The sequence below is a fragment of the Sinocyclocheilus rhinocerous genome, unplaced genomic scaffold (genome assembly GCF_001515625.1).
Source record: "Sinocyclocheilus rhinocerous isolate Xijiao unplaced genomic scaffold, SAMN03320098_v1.1 scaffold1085, whole genome shotgun sequence".
Taxonomy (NCBI): domain Eukaryota; kingdom Metazoa; phylum Chordata; class Actinopteri; order Cypriniformes; family Cyprinidae; genus Sinocyclocheilus; species Sinocyclocheilus rhinocerous.
This window is the reverse complement of record NW_015659401.1, coordinates 528,630-547,017: the sequence shown is the minus strand read 5'-3', so window position 1 is coordinate 547,017 and position 18,388 is coordinate 528,630. Positions and strand designations below refer to the sequence as shown.

General features: G+C 35.8%; 1 protein-coding gene across 1 annotated transcript in view; it reads left to right on the top strand.

Annotated features, from left to right (window-relative positions):
* Window positions 1–18,388, top strand: part of LOC107723816 (teneurin-3-like) — a 124,526-nt gene that overhangs the window by 47,360 nt on the left and 58,778 nt on the right. The window contains exon 4 of the mRNA XM_016532518.1: window positions 15,385–15,571. Coding sequence (XP_016388004.1) covers window positions 15,385–15,571 — 187 coding nt within the window. The remainder of the gene's footprint in view (window positions 1–15,384; window positions 15,572–18,388) is intronic.

The window sequence follows — 18,388 nt, the reverse complement described above, 5'->3', positions numbered from 1 at the left end:
AGTAGATGCAAAATTCCCAACGTCTGTCTTTCACCGTCTGTCCTTCTCCAAACAATTCCCTTCGCTTAAATCAACGGTGCTTGTAATGAGGTGTGTGTCGATATGTGTGTGGTTGGCTGTCACAGTGGGCTTTCAGGAAAACCCTGACCCGGCTGAGAGGATCAGCGGAGGCAAAGACATCATGCTGCCGGACCGTGCCTCTGATCTGATGCTTTTCCGCCTGACAGTCCGACCCCAATCCATCTCCAGTACCGCAGCTCCAATTACAGACCTCTGGACGTGCAGCGCTCATGCATTGTTTGATTGATGCAGTACGTTTTGGAACATCTTAACGCTATATAAAAACAGGGCTATTTGTAATGTTGTGCTTTGAGAGTTTTTTTAGTGCTCTTCAGTGGAGTGATTAATGCCATATAGACTGCCTCCTGGGGTTTGTGTGCTATGAAACATATGTCCGCTTTGTTTATTCCCAATTCATTTCTGGATTGTTACGATAGGAGAGTTCTTAGTAAGGCATTTATCATATTCAAATGGCAACTATGCCCTAGATACTTGGCACTCAAGAGTGATAATGTCAGATCTTCTCTTCAGTGCTCAGTTCTTAATGTCAAAAAAAGCACCCATTTCAGTCTTGTGTTTGTCTCAAGTGAGCACTGTCACTAGATGCACTCTTTGAAGCACTGGAATTATCATTATGAGTTTTTTCTTTGCTTATTTTTTTTCATTGCTCTATGGGCAGATGGTTGCTTTGTGATACATAATTGGTTATTATAATTCTGCATTGTTGGTTCATTTTGCATGAGGCCCAATGGAAAGTCTTATTTGTGTTGATATTAATATTTAATCCTTTATTTCATTAATAATATTTTAGCTTGATATATTTAAATCAGTATTAACAAACAGTGCACATTCAGTTTACAATTCTGAAAGCTAATAACAAACAACTTGATCTGATTTTTGTATTACAAAGCATTTCTGTTATCATAAAACAATATTTTTCTGAGACCACTTGTTATTTTTCCAGCAGAAGGTCAAATTGTATTATTTATTTCATTTTGAATGTTGAAAAGAGGTCAAATAATGTTCAGAACATCAGCCCAGTATTGCTAAACTGAGAGGAAACCGTGGTAAATTAAGTTGCATGACTTCAGTGGTCTTACAAGACTATTATGAAGTAAATATTTAGTAGTTCTTGGTTATTTTAAGCAGTTTTCCCGGTAGATTTTCCCGGTTTGCATTTATTTAGATTAGCCAAGGACACACACACACACAAACAAATAGGATTTTCATCGCACATTTGCCATTTAAAGGTGAAATTTAGCAAAGGTCGAAACACAGTATTCAGTTTATTTAGTAAAATTACCAGTGGTAGGGAGAATGGCTCAGTACTTTCAAAAGCATGCTACATTATTTAAATAATGTTAATGTTAGGATGTTTTATAAGATTTTAATTCATGGCACAGGAAAGAAAAATGTACTTCATATTACCCACTACTTAATGTCAAATAAATGTCCCTGCATATCTAATACATGCTTTTATAGATCACAGTGCTGTATTAAATGACCAACACTGCACAGTAAATCAGTGGTTATAACTCCAATAGATTTCAATTAGATTTCAATAGATTGCTGTGTTTGCATTAGCTGAGAACCAAATTGAATGTGACACCCTCACATTAAGCACAAATATCTAAGGGTAGACAGTGGGAGGAAAATGAGAATTGTAGAATTCCTGCTGATAGATATTCACATTGTTTGTAGCTTGACAGATTGAGGTCATGGCTATATGTGTGCTTGACAATCGTGATGAAATGCAATGAAATTTAGAATATTCACATTATATGATAATTATCAGTATATGTCTTTATTATGTGTTACACATAGGGATATAAACGTACGGGCTGGGCAGTCTGACTTAAATCTATGTATCGTGGTACCAATATGTGGTTTTAGTTATTTTTGTTGGAGATTTTACACAAATGATTTACATGTTATAAAACCATAAACAATGTATTCATTTTTTTATTTTTTTTTTTAATTTACTGTACACTGATTTTTTTTCAATGTGTTTTAATGTTTCTGAAATAGGTCTCTTATGCTCAACAAGGCTGCATTGATTTGATAATAAATATTATGAAATTGTATACCAATATAAAATGAGTATTTCTATTTTAATATTTTTTTTAAATGTAATTTATTTGTGTGATGCAATGATCCTTCAGAAATCATTCTTATAAGCTGATTTGGTGCTCAAGAAACATTTATCATCATCATCATCAATGTAGAAAACAATCCTGTTTTATATTTATGTGGAAACTGTGATAGATTTTTACCGGATTGCTAGAATAGACAGTAAAAAAAAAAAAAAAAAAAAGCATTTTTTTGAAATATAATTTTTTGTAAACGGCTTCACTGTTGTCACAATATCATTCGGTTTGCTCTTGTCCTCTGTAGAGTTTGTTGTCATGGTTGTTGATTTGATTTAGTTCAGGTGTGTGTCATTAATTAGCCTTGTTTGAATGTGTACTTAAGTTTGTCTGTTTCTGTTCATTGCTGTCGGGTCTCTTCTGTGTGTAATGTGTTGTAACCACTCTCTCTGTGTTAGATCTACCTTTGGATTTATTAAAAGACTGCCTTCCTCCATCATATTTGTGTGTATTCTACAACAGAGTTGTTGTGACAACTGTCACTTTTCACCAATTTAAAGTGTTCATTTCTATTAATACTTAATTTTAAAAAGCCATCTTGACCCCACTTTATTCAATTATTTTCTTTTTTATTTGTAACCTGATGAACACAAAAAAATATTAGCCTACATCATTCTAAAAAAACAAATAAAAACACCAGCACCAGCTGCTTCACATTATATAACACTGGAGTTAAAATCAAAAGGCTAAAAACAATAATACATTAGAAAGATTGAATAAGCCTCATTTACAGCCCTTGTAAAATATATGAACACCTGGGACCATGCATAAGTTGAATTCTATGCAGTGACGTTACTTGGCAACCATAAACAACCTGCTTTTACACTTTGAGCAGTACAGTGTGTCAAAACTAATCCGCTTCCATTATAATCGATGGAGCTGTTTATGCCACAACACAGTGTGCATAATTGGGATATTTTCTCCCAGTCATCTCAATGGCCAGAAGTGTCCTACTTCACCTGAATTCACCCTGTTAATGTCAGATTTAGTGCTTGATGCCACTTGTATAGCATGGTATAAATGGTATAGCAGGATCAGTTCCAGCTAACACATTTTGATATAGCATCCAGCCCTCACACTATAGGAACTGGTAAATGTAGCGTTGCACTGCTGTAGTTTACCGCTGCCCTGCCCTGTCTTGTAGGTCTAGGTATGGAAGACTATGATTTAACAAGGGGCCTGCATCAGGGCAGGTGTGGCAATGATGGATTGAAGTGCTTAGTAGAGCACTAGCAGCCGGGACAGAGAGTAATTTGTGTGTACAGAGAGCTGGCCAGAGTAAGCAGAACAGATACATCAAGCTGGAATGCACAGCTGAGTCGAGCGGGGTCACGTGCACGCAAATCCACATATATTTACAGATGACAGAGGTCTCCATACTCGAGCACTAACATAAAGGTAACGTAATCGTCTTGCTCCAAGTGTTATATAATGTTCTGTTGCCTGCACAGGGCTATTATTTGATTTATGACTCAGGGCACAAGGTGAGGTGTGCAGCATTGTTTTTTTGTAGGGAATGATGACTACATATATGTACAGTCTGCACCTGTTTGCACAATTGTGTTCATTAATTTATTGCATGTTAAAGCATTGTAATTTGCATGATTTCTTTAAGTAGGCATTTCTATTGTGCACTTTAATATCTCAGCTCATTTATTATATGCTGTTTTGCACTTTTATTTCTAGGAACAGTAGGGAGAGGACAAGATATGATGGGGAGGTTTGGGCATGGCTCCCATTTTTTTTAGTGCATCCCACTGAATTTTTTTGTGTTTTACAGACAATGCTCTAGTTGCACCAGAATATATGGCACATTAATGCAGAGAGAGACAGAAGTCCTCATCTTAAAAGCCTATAATGTTGTTTATGGTGTTTTCACTACAACAACACAAATGAGTTTGAAGCATCCCGTAAGCTACATAATGCTGAAGTATGAATGAGGCTGCCAAGTAATAACTAAAAAGCCATTACACAGCTTTGTAGTGTAGTTTGGAAAATGTTAACTTGGTTTTTAAAAGTGAAGTGTGTATGTGAATACCTTCTCCTATGCCAGTTTAATGTGGAGAGACAAACCATTTGTTGGTAGACTCAGTGTAAATAATGGGGTGAATTAATTGAATATTTTAGAGTCTTATATTCACCATATTTGCGAACCACCTGCTATCCATCTTAACCAGGCACTAAATGCACTTAAATAACACTGCTTGACTATTTAAGTTGTCTTTTGAGCCTAAAAATGCCTCCTTACTGTGTAAATTATTATTTCATGAATAAATTATTTTATTATTGATTTTAGCTCTGTTCACTAGATGAAGTTGGTGTAAATATTGAGCACATTTTCAGCAACTATTTTTTGGACACATAATTGAATTGAGTTCTAAAATAATGCAAACCATAAGTGCAAATAAACATTTAAAATGTATTTAAAGTACATTTACCCATGTGGCTCTGTGTGGCAAAACATTCCTTGTTAAAAAGTGTGGGATCTAAGATTTTTTAATGTTTTTGAAGTTTCGTATGCTCACCAAGGCTGTGTTTGTTTGATGAAAAATATAGCAAAAATAGTAATATTGTGAATTATTATTACAATTTAAAATATCTGTTTTTTATTTTAATATATTTTTATTTCATGAATAAATTATTTTATTATTGATTTTAGCTCTGTTCACTAGATGAAGTTGGTGTAAATATTGAGCACATTTTCAGCAACTATTTTTTGGACACATAATTGAATTGAGTTCTAAAATAATGCAAACCATAAGTGCAAATAAACATTTAAAATGTATTTAAAGTACATTTACCCATGTGGCTCTGTGTGGCAAAACATTCCTTGTTAAAAAGTGTGGGATCTAAGATTTTTTAATGTTTTTGAAGTTTCTTATGCTCACCAAGGCTGTGTTTGTTTGATGAAAAATATAGCAAAAATAGTAATATTGTGAAATATTATTACAATTTAAAATATCTGTTTTTTATTTTAATATATTTTAAAGCAAAATTTATTCTTGTGATGGCAAACAGTGATTATTTGAAATAGAAAACATTTGCAATTTTACAAATGTCTTTACTGTCACTTTTGAACAATTTAATGCATCTTAGCTGAATAAAAGTATTAATCTCCTTCAAGAAAGAATCACACTGACAGCAAACAACTATTGGTTCAGAGAAGGAATACCTGATTGGAGGACAGAGAGATTCGCAATTTTGTTTGATTCTGCTAATAGCACTTAAATTACTTTTACTTTACTTTTAAAGCATGCATTTACTGTATACATCAATGCAAATCAAATGTTTTGTCTGGCTATTCAAGCAAGCTAAACTCTTTTGGAAATGATGTTCCAATAATTATTTATTCTCTGTCTGTCTTTTAGTCAGGGGCTTTTTCGTAACCAACACCTGAGCTGACAAAGAATGAATGAAATCACTTTATTGCTCTAACAGTGGAATTTTCTTAATCTCGAGGGGTGAGAACCAGAAGGGCGTAAGTGACATTTTTGGTGAAATGGAGATATATATATCAAATGAAAGCTCTTAATGAGCTCTTTCTACTGGCAAAAGGACTGTCATCCATGAGTGTACAAATTTTTATCATAAACAATTGAAATCAGTACACAAAGTCAAACTATGGTACATTTTTTGTTTTGGCTCTCCTGTAAAGTTGGTGAAATGTCACTTTAGCCTTTCTGGTTCTCACCCCTCGATCTGTTAAAAAAACTCATGTATTATTGAAGTGTTTTGAGTGTGATACTTTGAATGATTAGCCACTCAACGCGATTAGGCTTATCTGGGATGTGTCAGCCTCTGCAGCTACTGAATGTTCGCTCACCCTGACCCCTTTCCTATGAATTAATCCCAGCTATAGTTGGGGAAAAAAAGAGCCTCTTTGATCTTCTAATGAAGGGACACTCATCCCGATATTTCTGTTCTGAATTTGTCTGCACACTTTGGTGTGTCTGTGAGCTCTCACCAAGGAATTCCTGGAATAGGGTGAAGTAGTTTGAATTATTAGGCCTTGCTTCCAAAATCTCAGTCTCCTCCTCCGTTCTGCTTTCTCCTTTTACTGTCATCCATCATTCAGTGCTCAGAGCTGCCATTGGTCATTACTATGCCTGCTCGCTTTGCACGACGGCAAACAAAGTCTGCTACCCAATTTTGATCCTGTTTTTTCCCTTTATTTAAGGATGATAAGAACACCGAAAACCCCTTATACATATAACCTGATGGGAGATGCGATTGAGCGGAAATCTGCATGCTTGTTCGAGTGCGGTGCAGTGCTTGTGTGTTTTCTGGGATTAGAGAGAGGGTTAAAAGCTACCTCGGCAGTGAGGTTTTTTAGATGTGGAGCTATTTCCAGACTGCTCTGCTGGAGGATGACTAGAAGAAGCACTGGATTCATTATTCAGAAGGCAGTGCAGTAGTACACAGCAGCACAGTCTGTCAGACCAAGATTACCTTTGTGCATTCCTCCGACATGCGAGGAGAGCTTAAGGTTTGAGTCTCTACCCCGAGGCGTGAAACCAACCTGACTGAAAGTAGGGTTGTACAGGCCATTTGAAAGTTATCAGGTAGTCTGTGGAGTTGTGAAGTGCGAGAACATGGAGCACAGGCTTAGATTACAAGTGATCGTTGAGAATGTAGGGTAGGTTTTACATAAAAAAGGATCAGATGATCTTTTGAGGTATGTTGAAGCTGGGTTTCGTGGCTGTGGCCACATTTAGTTGCCGTTTCCACATATGGGAAAAGAATATAATCTCCTGTATACATTTAAAATATATTTTAAATAAATACATAAAATACCCAAAATATATTGCTAATATGGATTTTAGAGAAGGTTTAGGCACTCATATTTTTGACTCCTATTTTTCATATTGTCATACACACACACACACACACAGGTTACAGTTTTTTTTTTTTAGACATGTAGTGTGGAAAACATACCTTTTAATTTCCTTACAGGTTAATATAGATGTCAGCGAATGTGATAAGTGCAGTAAACACTGCTTTTATTTTATTGGTCTCATTTGTGGCATCTTAATTTGCTTGAACTGGAATATTAAGATAGATTAACCTTATGAATAGGGTTGGGTATCGATAACCGGTTCCATTTTAGAACTGGTTCCAAATTTCCAAGAACCTGGTATTCGATAAGACTCATGCATTTAGATTAACGATTCCTACGTTCGCATTTTAATGTGATTTTAAACCATTGCTTTAAAAAACTGCTTTGCATGTCACATATATGTGAACCACAGTCCTGGTGTGGGTTCCCAGCCTGTGTCCATTTTTTAACCATTCCATGCATTTTCACTGCAAAAAAGTTGTTCTGGGGTCCGTGTACGTTGCGTTCATTCATTTTTTTATTTAAAATTGAAAACAGAAACATGAGAAAATGGCACCATTTTCGTTTTTCGTTTTTTCAAAAAAACAGGCAGCGCCTAGACGGGGCTTACTTCTGTGCAGGCATAGATTATATATGGCAAATATTAGGTGCTTATTGCAGAAATATGTAGGCTATCCTCAGATCTGCAGCCACATTACCCTTTTAGTCTATTTCTTTGGTGCACTGCACATTTTATTTAGCTGTCCGGTTATCAAAATCTGTGTGGCAAAGCTGCGTGACATTTACATTATAGTGGAGCGCAGACCAGTATCGGTGTTAGTGTGAATATAAAGCTATCTTACCGTTTTGATTATTATTTCAAGTTTTTTTTCATAGAGAAGTTTATATGATACTGTCATTATCCGACGGCATGTTACACATGTATATAATACATGCTATTTTTATAGAAAAGGGCATTTTTCTAACTTTATATAATATGTCTGTCACCTTTAACCCTTTCAGACGTGAGTTTAAAATATTCTAGCTGATCCCCCAGAGTGAGTTTTTTTAGGCGATCGTTATTTTAGAATGAATAGCCATGTATCTGTATAACCAACCAGCGTTGGTATGACCATATCGCGCTGGCGCCTTACGCGCACACAGACACAACATATTTTGCGACATTGCAGCCTGTTCATTATCAAAATAAAATACAGTTAAAGAAACATAAAAAGTTGCACTGCTCCGTTGTACAATCTGTTGCGTTCAGCGTGACCACCGCCTCACTGTGCTGATATAGCCGATGTGAAGGATGATGTCGATGCGAGTGAAGTACAAAACCTATTACATAATAATATTTTAGCATCCAGATACATCGCGAATATGGAAACATTTGGATTCGTACCAATCGAGGTAGGCATCACCTTAAATTTATTTGTTTTTGGATTGACGTTTTTATAGCTTAAACGCATAGCCTTAACTTTAGAGGAATTGTTGTGGAGAGAAGGAGACTGGACAGAAACGATCGTCAAAAATGCTTGCGTTTGCAACGCACACTTCTTATCAGAAAAGGTTCAATAAAGTATTTTCCTTTGTTGTTATGGGTGCGTCTACAGATTTCTTGCCATATGTATATGTTTCTTTCATCTCACGACTATGTCGTGTATGAAATAATGTCTGTGTGCATGTGTGTAAAACAACAAACTGACGATTTATATATAATCATTTGTAATTGTATATACATTGTTGTGATTAATTGTGGCTGGAACAATAATGTAGCTGTAAAAATAGTTGCCTGCTGAAATTGAAATGTATATACATCTTCATCATGACTAGATAGACACTGTGAGTTTGTCTTTACTATACAGGTTAGATGTGATCCACCTCATAGTAACAATCCTGTCAGATCGTCCATCCTTTTGAGTGAGAGTGTAACGTTACAGGTCGGCCGATCTGGTTACGTGGTTAAAGTTAACCTTTTCGACATGTTTCCAGTGTTGTTGTTGCTCAGCATTAGCATGGACGCGATGTTGTCTGGGGGTTTGGCAAAAGGAGAGTGGTACGGTGGGTGGTGCTCGAGGTGGTGACTGAAGGCGGTGACTGTGTAGTTCTGACGTCAACTTTTTACGGAAGTCACAACGGTTCGTGAAAAATCACAGCTACTTTATGCAGGCTGTGTGCATTTTACTGTGGACTGACTGTTTTGAAACTTATATGGTAGTTAAATAGCCCCTAGACCTCAGTTATCATGAAAAAAGCCAGGAAATTTCAGTTTTGACAATATGGGACCTTTAAATGTAATATTTAAAGCTGCAGTTCGTAAGTTTTGCCTCTGTCGCCATCTCTGTTTGAAAACCTGGAATTGCAGCTGTGTGCTTATTTTAGGTTTTGATGTCCTTAAGAATATATATTTGCGGTATAAGTACCAAAAACCATCTCAATATATTTTTACAGCTCCTCTCTCAGGAGCTCTGCTGAGAACAGGTCGATTTTGGCCTGTCTAATTAATATTCATGAGCCTCTCTTCTGATTGGCCTGTTGTTTTCTGAGTGACGCACGGCCAGGCCAACCACAGGTAACTAGGGTCAGCCGACGTCACAGCGCTAGCTGGAGGCAGCAAACAAAGGGGAAACTGGAGGCGGCCCATTCAAACCAGCGCAGATTCGGCTACATAAGGAGCTTAAAATATCATCTTGTTGTGATGTTGGGTGCCAGAATCGACGTAATACAGCCTCAAATTAGAAATTTTATCGCATATCTGCTGCCACTGCCAGACAAAAAACCGACGACAGCTGTGGTTAAACGCGATAAAACGAGCAGACTGGACAGAAACGATCGTCAAAAATGCTTGCGTTTGCAGCGCACACTTCTTATCAGAAAAGGTTCAATAAAGTATTGTCTTTTGTTGTTATGGGCGCGTGTACATATTTCTTGCCATATGTCTATGTTTCTTGCATCTCACGATTATGTCGTGTATGAAATAATGTCTGTGTGCATGTGTGTAAAACAACAAACTGACGATTTATATATAATCATTTGTAATTGTATATACATTGTTGTGATTAATTGTGGCTGGAACAATAATGTAGCTGTAAAAATAGTTGCCTGCTGAAATTGAAATGTATATATATCTTCATCATGACTAAGTTAGACACGGTGAGTTTGTCTTTACTATACACGTTAGATGTGATCCACCTCATAGTAACAATCCTGTCAGATCGTCCATCCTTTGAGTGAGAGTGTAACGTTACAGGTTGGCCGATCTGGTTTCGTGGTTAAAGTTAACCTTTTGGACATGTTTCCGTGTTGTTGTTGCTCAGCAATGGCATGGACGTGATGTTGTCTGGGGGTTTGGCAAAAGGAGAGTGGGACTGTGGGCGGTGCTCGGGGTGGTGACTGAAGGCGGTGACTGTGTAGTTCTGACGTCAACTTTTTACGGAAGTCACAACGGTTCGTGAAAAATCACAGCTACTTTATGCAGGCTGTGTGCATTTTACTGTGGACTGACTGTTTTGAAACTTATATGGTAGTTAAATAGCCCCTAGACCTCAGTTATCGTGAAAAAAGCCAGGAAATTTCAGTTTTGACAATATGCGACCTTTAATACGTTAGCATGTTTTATCCTGGGCACATTTTAATAATTTGTTTCCTTGTTTTAGGTAAATTGTTGCTGCCTTGTACTAATTAATTCCCTTGTTGTAGGTAAATGTGACCAGTTTGTTCATTCATTTAATAACTATCTTGGCGTCCACACCAATGGATGGTAACGTTGTGTTTATTGTAAGTGCTGCAGGTATGGTCTGCACAGTTATTGATTATTGGGCAGTTTTAATATCATGCAAAACTGTAAAGAATGACTGATGCATTATCAAATGCTGAGGAACTCACAGGGAACAGTGGTGAAGTGTTTAAATAGATTTTGCTTTTTTTAACCATTACACTGGTGAAACGATACAGTTATTGACAACAGTTGGCGGGAAACCAAAATCATGAATTGGCTTGTTGAAAGTAAATCTTTCCTCAAACATTATTCAATCAAACGTGAAAGCACAGTGAATTTAGATCATATAGTAACATGATTGACAGCAACTTGCCTTGGTAAGGCAGTGCAAATTAAGAAGCATACCAGCCGAGGGGGAAAAATAAGTAAAAGTACATGGCAGTGCACAAGGGACATGTCAGTGATTGGTTACAGTGTTCAACCATTGCAAAAACATGTTAGGGTTAACCGCAATGGGATCCACAACTGTAATCTTGATTATTTAGTTGATTTAATTATGCAGTCCTAATATACAGTATGGTGCTTTTTGTTTCTGTGTAAGACCAGTATGAATTCAAGGAGATTTTATTCATTAAATAATTAAATCTGAATAAAAATAAATAAATAATAAATACATCTAAATGGTTAAAGTGTTGTAGAGAATAAAACGTAAAAAAAAATATTATAATTTAAAAAATGTATTTCCAAGTAATTATTATTTATGTAATTACGTAATTATTTATTAGTGTTGTTAAACAAGGTGGCAGAAAAAGGCAGAATTACTGAACAGATATTGTTCTAAGAAATATTCGAAATCAGCACACTTTTTTTTTTCTTTTGTCATTTACAAAAGTATTTGGATATTTTTTGGTAGTGTTTTTGGGGACAAGGTTAATGATATTTTCTCAGTGCAATATGCAATATAGTGCAGTTGCTATGAATTCAGATTTCATTACATATGGTGAATGATTTCACTGATGATTGTTCCCTTTAAGGAAGAGAATAAAAATCGTTAAATGACAAAAGCTGAACACTGGCTCTCAGCAGCATCGGGACGGATGTGGTGTAGGTATGATTTGTCTTTACTGGGGTCTTGGCGAAGCTTTACATTGGAAACAGATAGTCGATGTCAGTTTCAGACAGAATGGCTTGAGGGTGATCGTGTCACAGGAAACGTCTCTCCTTTTAGTCTAAAATTCTTGTCGCCAGAAAATTCTGAGAAAGTTACGTCACAATGTTACTGACAAATAACCACCATTCAAATCTGACAGAATTCTACCTACTGAGCATATTCAGATATTAACATTTAGAAATCAGACTGAAGGAAAAACACCAAGAGGGACTGAAATCTTTCTCTGTTAGGTTTTAGTCCCAGGGAACACTTTCAGCTCCGCGGCGGTGTGACTTTGATTAAATGCTTGTGCTCTGCTTTACGCTGGACTCTGAATGCCTCCTGAATAGCCTGTCATGCCAGGTAGACAAGTTTCACTATTATGCTAGATTTATAGTCTTATACTGCCAACTCCTCCACAACTCTTACTCTCATCATGGGTGGGCCCTGCCCCACTGCTACATCTCTTCAATACTTCCTAGGAAGTGAGCTCAGACTAAAAGCCAGGAAGGCAGGGATAACTGTCGGTTTGCAATATTCTTTATTTTTTTTTTTTTATCACAACCTATTTGGTAATTCAGTTTACACAGGCCTCTTGCCATAATGATGCACTCTTAGAAAAAAATGCACAAAGTTGTATCTGGGACAGTGCCCATTTAAAAGGTGTACCATTTAGTTACTAATATGTGCGTTTTAGGTAATATGCAGCTTTTAGGTATTAATATGCACCCTTTTGGGGGGTAAATTAAGCACGAAGGTAGTGTTTCATATTGAAACTGAATAACTATATCAAACTCCTTCCTGTGGTTATCTTTCTTGTTTGATTGGAAAGCTTGTTGGAAAGCTTCTATTAAGTTTGATTTTGAAAATAAGTTTGATTTTGAAATTCTTTCCTATTTCACATACAATTTTGGGTTGTTTTGGAGTATGTGGCAGTGGCTCATGAATACTGAACTTGAAGTAAAATACAATTATAGTCCACTGGTAACTGCTGGGTTATTCCATGCTCCGGAGGGTTATTCCAACTGTGACATTTTCTCTCAAGTGATTGGATGTGATACGGACTGGCAAAGTCAATGGAAGGAGAGCTAAGGAGGGGTGTCTAAATATAGGGTAGTGCTCGGCACAGGATAATCAAGAATGGTGTTATAATCTGTCTTAGAAGCGGGAGCGGGAGTGAGTGCAAAAGCTCTTCAAGACAGCAAAGATAATAATGTGTATTCTCTGTTAATGCATCATTTTCATTGCCTTCAAATGTGCCTGTGTTCTTACTATTAGAGGAAAAAGTTCAGAGTTTGTGTTTTAAAGATATTTTATGTTCTGTTTTTCAACTGTTTGTGTTTAGATTGAATAATATTTTAATAGCTCCTTTCAGGCATGCACAGACTATTATGTGTATTTCACATTCATCTGTTACCGTAACATGCTCATGGTGTCTCAAAGGGTCCTCTGTTTACCACAGATTGCATAAATGCAATTTTCTTTTCATTATTTACAGAAATGCAATAGCAAATCCCCTTTTCTGGTACTATTTAGTCTCATTTATCAAATATGACAGTTTATGTTATACTCTTGTCATGGGCAGGGGAATGTATTTTTTTATTTCTTTTTGATAAATGATAGATGTTGATGTGAGAACAGCCATTTACTCAAAGGGTTTTTGAGATGATTTTGAGAGCATAAAATACTAGAAAAGACTAATTGTTTGTATTCTCTATTGAAAAAAAAAACAATAACCTACATAAATTATTTATTTGTCTTACTATTCCTGGAAAACATAGTTTGATATGTGGCAACCAGAAAAGACAACAGTTTGTTTGATCAGTTTTATTTGTCCAAACTAAAAAAAATATATATGTTTATTGATTTACATTTGGCTCATATAACTTTCAAAAAGGCAGGATAGTAATAATATATTTATATGTCAGCATACATTTGTGTCAGTGCAGTTTCATAGAATATTTTCATGTTTATGCCCTTCTTAGCTCCTAGTCATGAAAGAAGGAAAATGTAGATTTTCCTTTTTACCCCTTAGAAGTGTTTCATACAGATATTAGCAGTAGCATTAACAGTAAAATGGGATGTCATTTCAGTCGCTCCATCCAATATTAATCAAAACGGCCCACTAAAGCATCTTGTTTAATCATAGAACGACTTGACATTGAGAAATTTTGTGCCAACTGTATCTGTCTTTCCCTGATTGCAAATGAAAACTTTATGGAAAAACATAAAGAAATTTCCTTCCTTAGCCGTGTCATCTTTTTGCAGGATGTGCTTTGCAGGGGAAGTCAACGTAAAGGTAAACATAAACTTACAAAGGACAGAAATGCACATTCAAGAGAAATCTATGTACACCATGTTTACGTCCAATCAAGAGAGAGAGAATTGTATTTTATTGCTCAGGGAGTTTGATTAAAGGAAGCTCATTGCTTCAGATCTGGATAGAAAGCCTGCTGAATGCCTTAACATTCTGCTTATGCTGTGTGTAATCATTTGTTAGTATGTGGAGTCTAGTGGCGCTCAGATTGAATCAGAGCGGCGCCTCCTTATCTAGATTGAAGTAAATAATTTGTTACAATTTTCCATTAAGTCGCATTCAAAAAGGCATGAGTTAATGTGGCAAGACACCTGTCATAATGATTCCTGTTCTTTCCTCACTTCAGCCTCTGTCTGTTTAGAATTACTTGGTGTTTCATAGTTCTTAACATGACTGGTGCTAGTGTGGCATAAATGACCACTTGTGTGTGAACTTTTGTTTTTAGTTTTTCCTAAGGGTTATTGTTATTAAACGAGATTCAGCACGGCGGCAGGATGGGACAGTGAGATAATCACACAGTGTCATTTTGGGGGGCAATTACCCAGCTTGGAGTGAAATGAGAAAACCTGTTTTTTTCCTGCTGTCCTAATGGAGGTTCCGGTCATTAGTTAAATGAGAGTCTCTCTCTCTGGCTGTAATCAAACGTGAAGCGTTCAGTTTAAGAGCCCATTATAAAACATCTGCTCCCCAGCAACGGCCTGCGGAGACTTACGTTTGCTCACTCGTAAAAGTCGGTGAGCACCATGTCACTATTGCTACTCAATTTCAAGTCTTTGTAAGTTGTATAATTACACACTGCTTCGATTCATTCTTAGAGTCATGTTCACCTGTCCTGGCCATATCTGCCTGCTCTCTTTTGACTACTACTACTTTGTTAATAATACTATATATATATATTTTATTGTTATTTTAATTCACAAATTAAATCACATTGCAGTAAACCGTGCAGTAAACCATCATAATGTAGTGTTTAGCGTCTCTTCTGTCTCTCTTAAATGAAGCTGGACAGAGTGAAGTGAAAATTTGAAGGTGTTCATAGGACCAAATCATCCTGTAAAGAATCCCATTTAACCCAATCCAATCTGGAACAGGCACACAATCCGCCTGTGCTTTGTGTAAAGCAGAAGTCTGTAACAAGCTCCACTAATACCTCTGCCTCTCCTCTTCCAATAGACCAGCTTCCCAGCCAAGCAGGACCTCCTTCTCTGCCACCTGCTCCACATCAACACAAGCAGCATCCATCAGTCACCTCCCTCAACCAGTCACTGGCCAATCAGCCGACAGAGCTTCAGAGCGCATCTGAATGCGTGCAGCTGCAAGAAAACTGGGTTCTGGGTGGCAACGTGGGCTTGGAGAACAGGTATGTGTTTTTACACAGTCATATGCTGTGTCTGAACTTGCTCTCTCATTCACTAACTGTTTTCATTATTCTATATGTAGTCAATGACTATAAGGAGTAAAAGAAAATAAGCGAGTAAATTATTTTTTATTATTTTATTTAATTTTATACATTGATTAGACATACATGAATATGTTATCTACAGGTGATGCCCATATATTTTAATTTTGAGTTCCTCTCTGTACAGTCTTCTGAATTAATATTAAATTAATAAATGATTTAGTGAAGAAACATAAAATGTTTGTTTTCAGTTTTTGGTAAACTGAACTATTTGCTACCAATCTTTATAATAATTTTTTTAATGAAGTTATGACTTATCAAAAAAGTTATAGAGATGTACCAAGGCAATATTATAGAAATAAAAACCAACTTCAGACAAGCATTTATTTATTTATTTATTTATTGTATGTGTCAGATTTGGTGAGTGTACATCAGTTAAATCAGAGTGCATTATGGGTAAAGGAGTGAACTATATAGGACAATTCATTATATAGGGGATTCAGACAAAACTACAAAATGACTGACACCTGATATAGTGCACAATATAGGGATTAGGGACACAGCTTATGTCACGTTTACAATCTTTTGAACATTGTGTATCATGAATCTCTGTGTTGTGTATAAATATTAAAATTACACTTATGTAACTGAACTTAATCATTTACATTTGTGTCAAAAATCATAGTCTATATAGTCATTTATTTTCCATTGAGTTCCCCTCAGTTATTTATCACTACTAATTTCTAAGCAAATATTGTGTTAAAACCTACCAAGACAAGCCTTTATATAATGCACCTTGCTGTCACTTCAGATATCTTGAAGTGTACTACTCAAGCTGAGGGCTGCCTACCCAGCATCCACCTGACAGAATGAATTTATGTATGCATGACATGAGTATCATATCAAGCATAAATAAATACACATCATGTATAGTCTCACTCTCTTCAGATATGTATATACACACATCATTTGGGTCCCAAAAGCATTTCTATACACACATTTGTTCTTATAATGATACAAAAAATGTTTTATTGTAATAGTATACACAGTCTCTTAACCTGTTTATTTATAAGACAGCATTTTTTAATTAAGGATTAAAAGTGCAAAACAAGTCTTTATAAAAGGATATCTTCCTTTACAAAATTCAGCCTTTGTTCATAACTGACTCACAGAGTAAATAGTAATGTACTGCATCATAAATTTTCCACACCCATATGCAGATTTCTAAACACTACAATCAGCATTTTCACTTCAAAAGGCTGAAGGGAAGGGTCCCGGTAGACTGGGTCCATGCAGAGGCCGAATATGAATGCAAAAGCATTGGAAATAGACTTAATTAACCAAAACAGAAGTTACCATGTGCAAGCCAACATTTCTATTATGTATACAAGCAATTTTATGTAAACACATATAATTAAATGACCAAGTAGTGGATACAGAAAAGAAGTTGTTTCCCATAAAATAATATTAGTAGTTAAATCCAAATCAGTCAATTCATGAAATTCGTTTGGCCAATATTTAGACTAAGTGGATGAAACATCAAAAAGAATATGCTTATGTTTAGCTTAAAGGAGTCATAACAAATCTTCCTTGATCTTTTGAAATAAAATACTTTTTGTATTTTGAAAACATACTGTCAGTTTCAGATCTGAAAACTTCTTTCACATGCCAAAAAGATCTTACTAAAACTAAGCTGCAAAAATGGCTCTTTTAAAAATAATTGGATTTTTGACATCAGAAACCCAACAACATGAACATGTGATTGGCCACATTTACATATCACATGTTCAGTGTTACTCAGATATAGTGTATATATTTAGAGAGAGAGAGAGTGAGAGAGAGAAGCTGGAAACTGGCAATGAACTTTTTTTTAACAGCATGAAGGAGTTAAATTCTTCCTGGAAGATATATTGCGCATAATGTCATAATGGCACAGTTTATATAACCCTGCATTTGCTGCATGTACCCCGAGGAGCCTGAGCTGCCACCCACTCAAAAGGTTAAACAAGACGAATAACAGATTTAGACTGTTCACAGTATCATTCCACAACAAAAAACATCTCAAGACTGTAACTACATGTGCTGAAAAGTACCTACTAGATGGCTATCATTTTTATCCAAAAATACCATACATTTTCAGTTTTCAGCCAAAAGAGAAAACAACGTGTTGTTTTATCTTTGACATGGACAAAAAACAGTATGCATGTGAAGTAATCCAGGATGGATCTTATTTAAATGTAAATCATGATGGATTATATGTTGAAACATTTTTTTAAATATTTATATAATATTCAAAAGTTATGCCACTTGAAGGAAGAACAAGTCTAATTCTACAGCCTGGTCTCATGTTTATACGTAGGTATTAATACATAATATTTACAAGCACAAAACGTACATTTTTGTACGTTTTTATTGATGCTAAAACGTACAATTTAGACGTATTTCAACGTTTAAAACGTACAAATCGCTACGTATTTTTTTAGCTAAAAAACGTAAAAATATTTACGTATCTTTTGTATCATTAAGATATTCGTATCAATGCATTTGTATCATTTTATCAATAAGCGATTTAGATTTTTAGACCCCTTAACCTACCCCCAAACCTAAACCTACCCATTTTATAGCGAATATAAAAGGATATAAAACGCAATTGACCGAAATATGCAGGAAAATAAAAATTGTAGTAACAATATAGCATTAAAATATTTTTATAGTCTAATCCCACTCCTACTTATAAACCTAAACATTTCTGTACAGTATAAGAAAAACATGACAGAC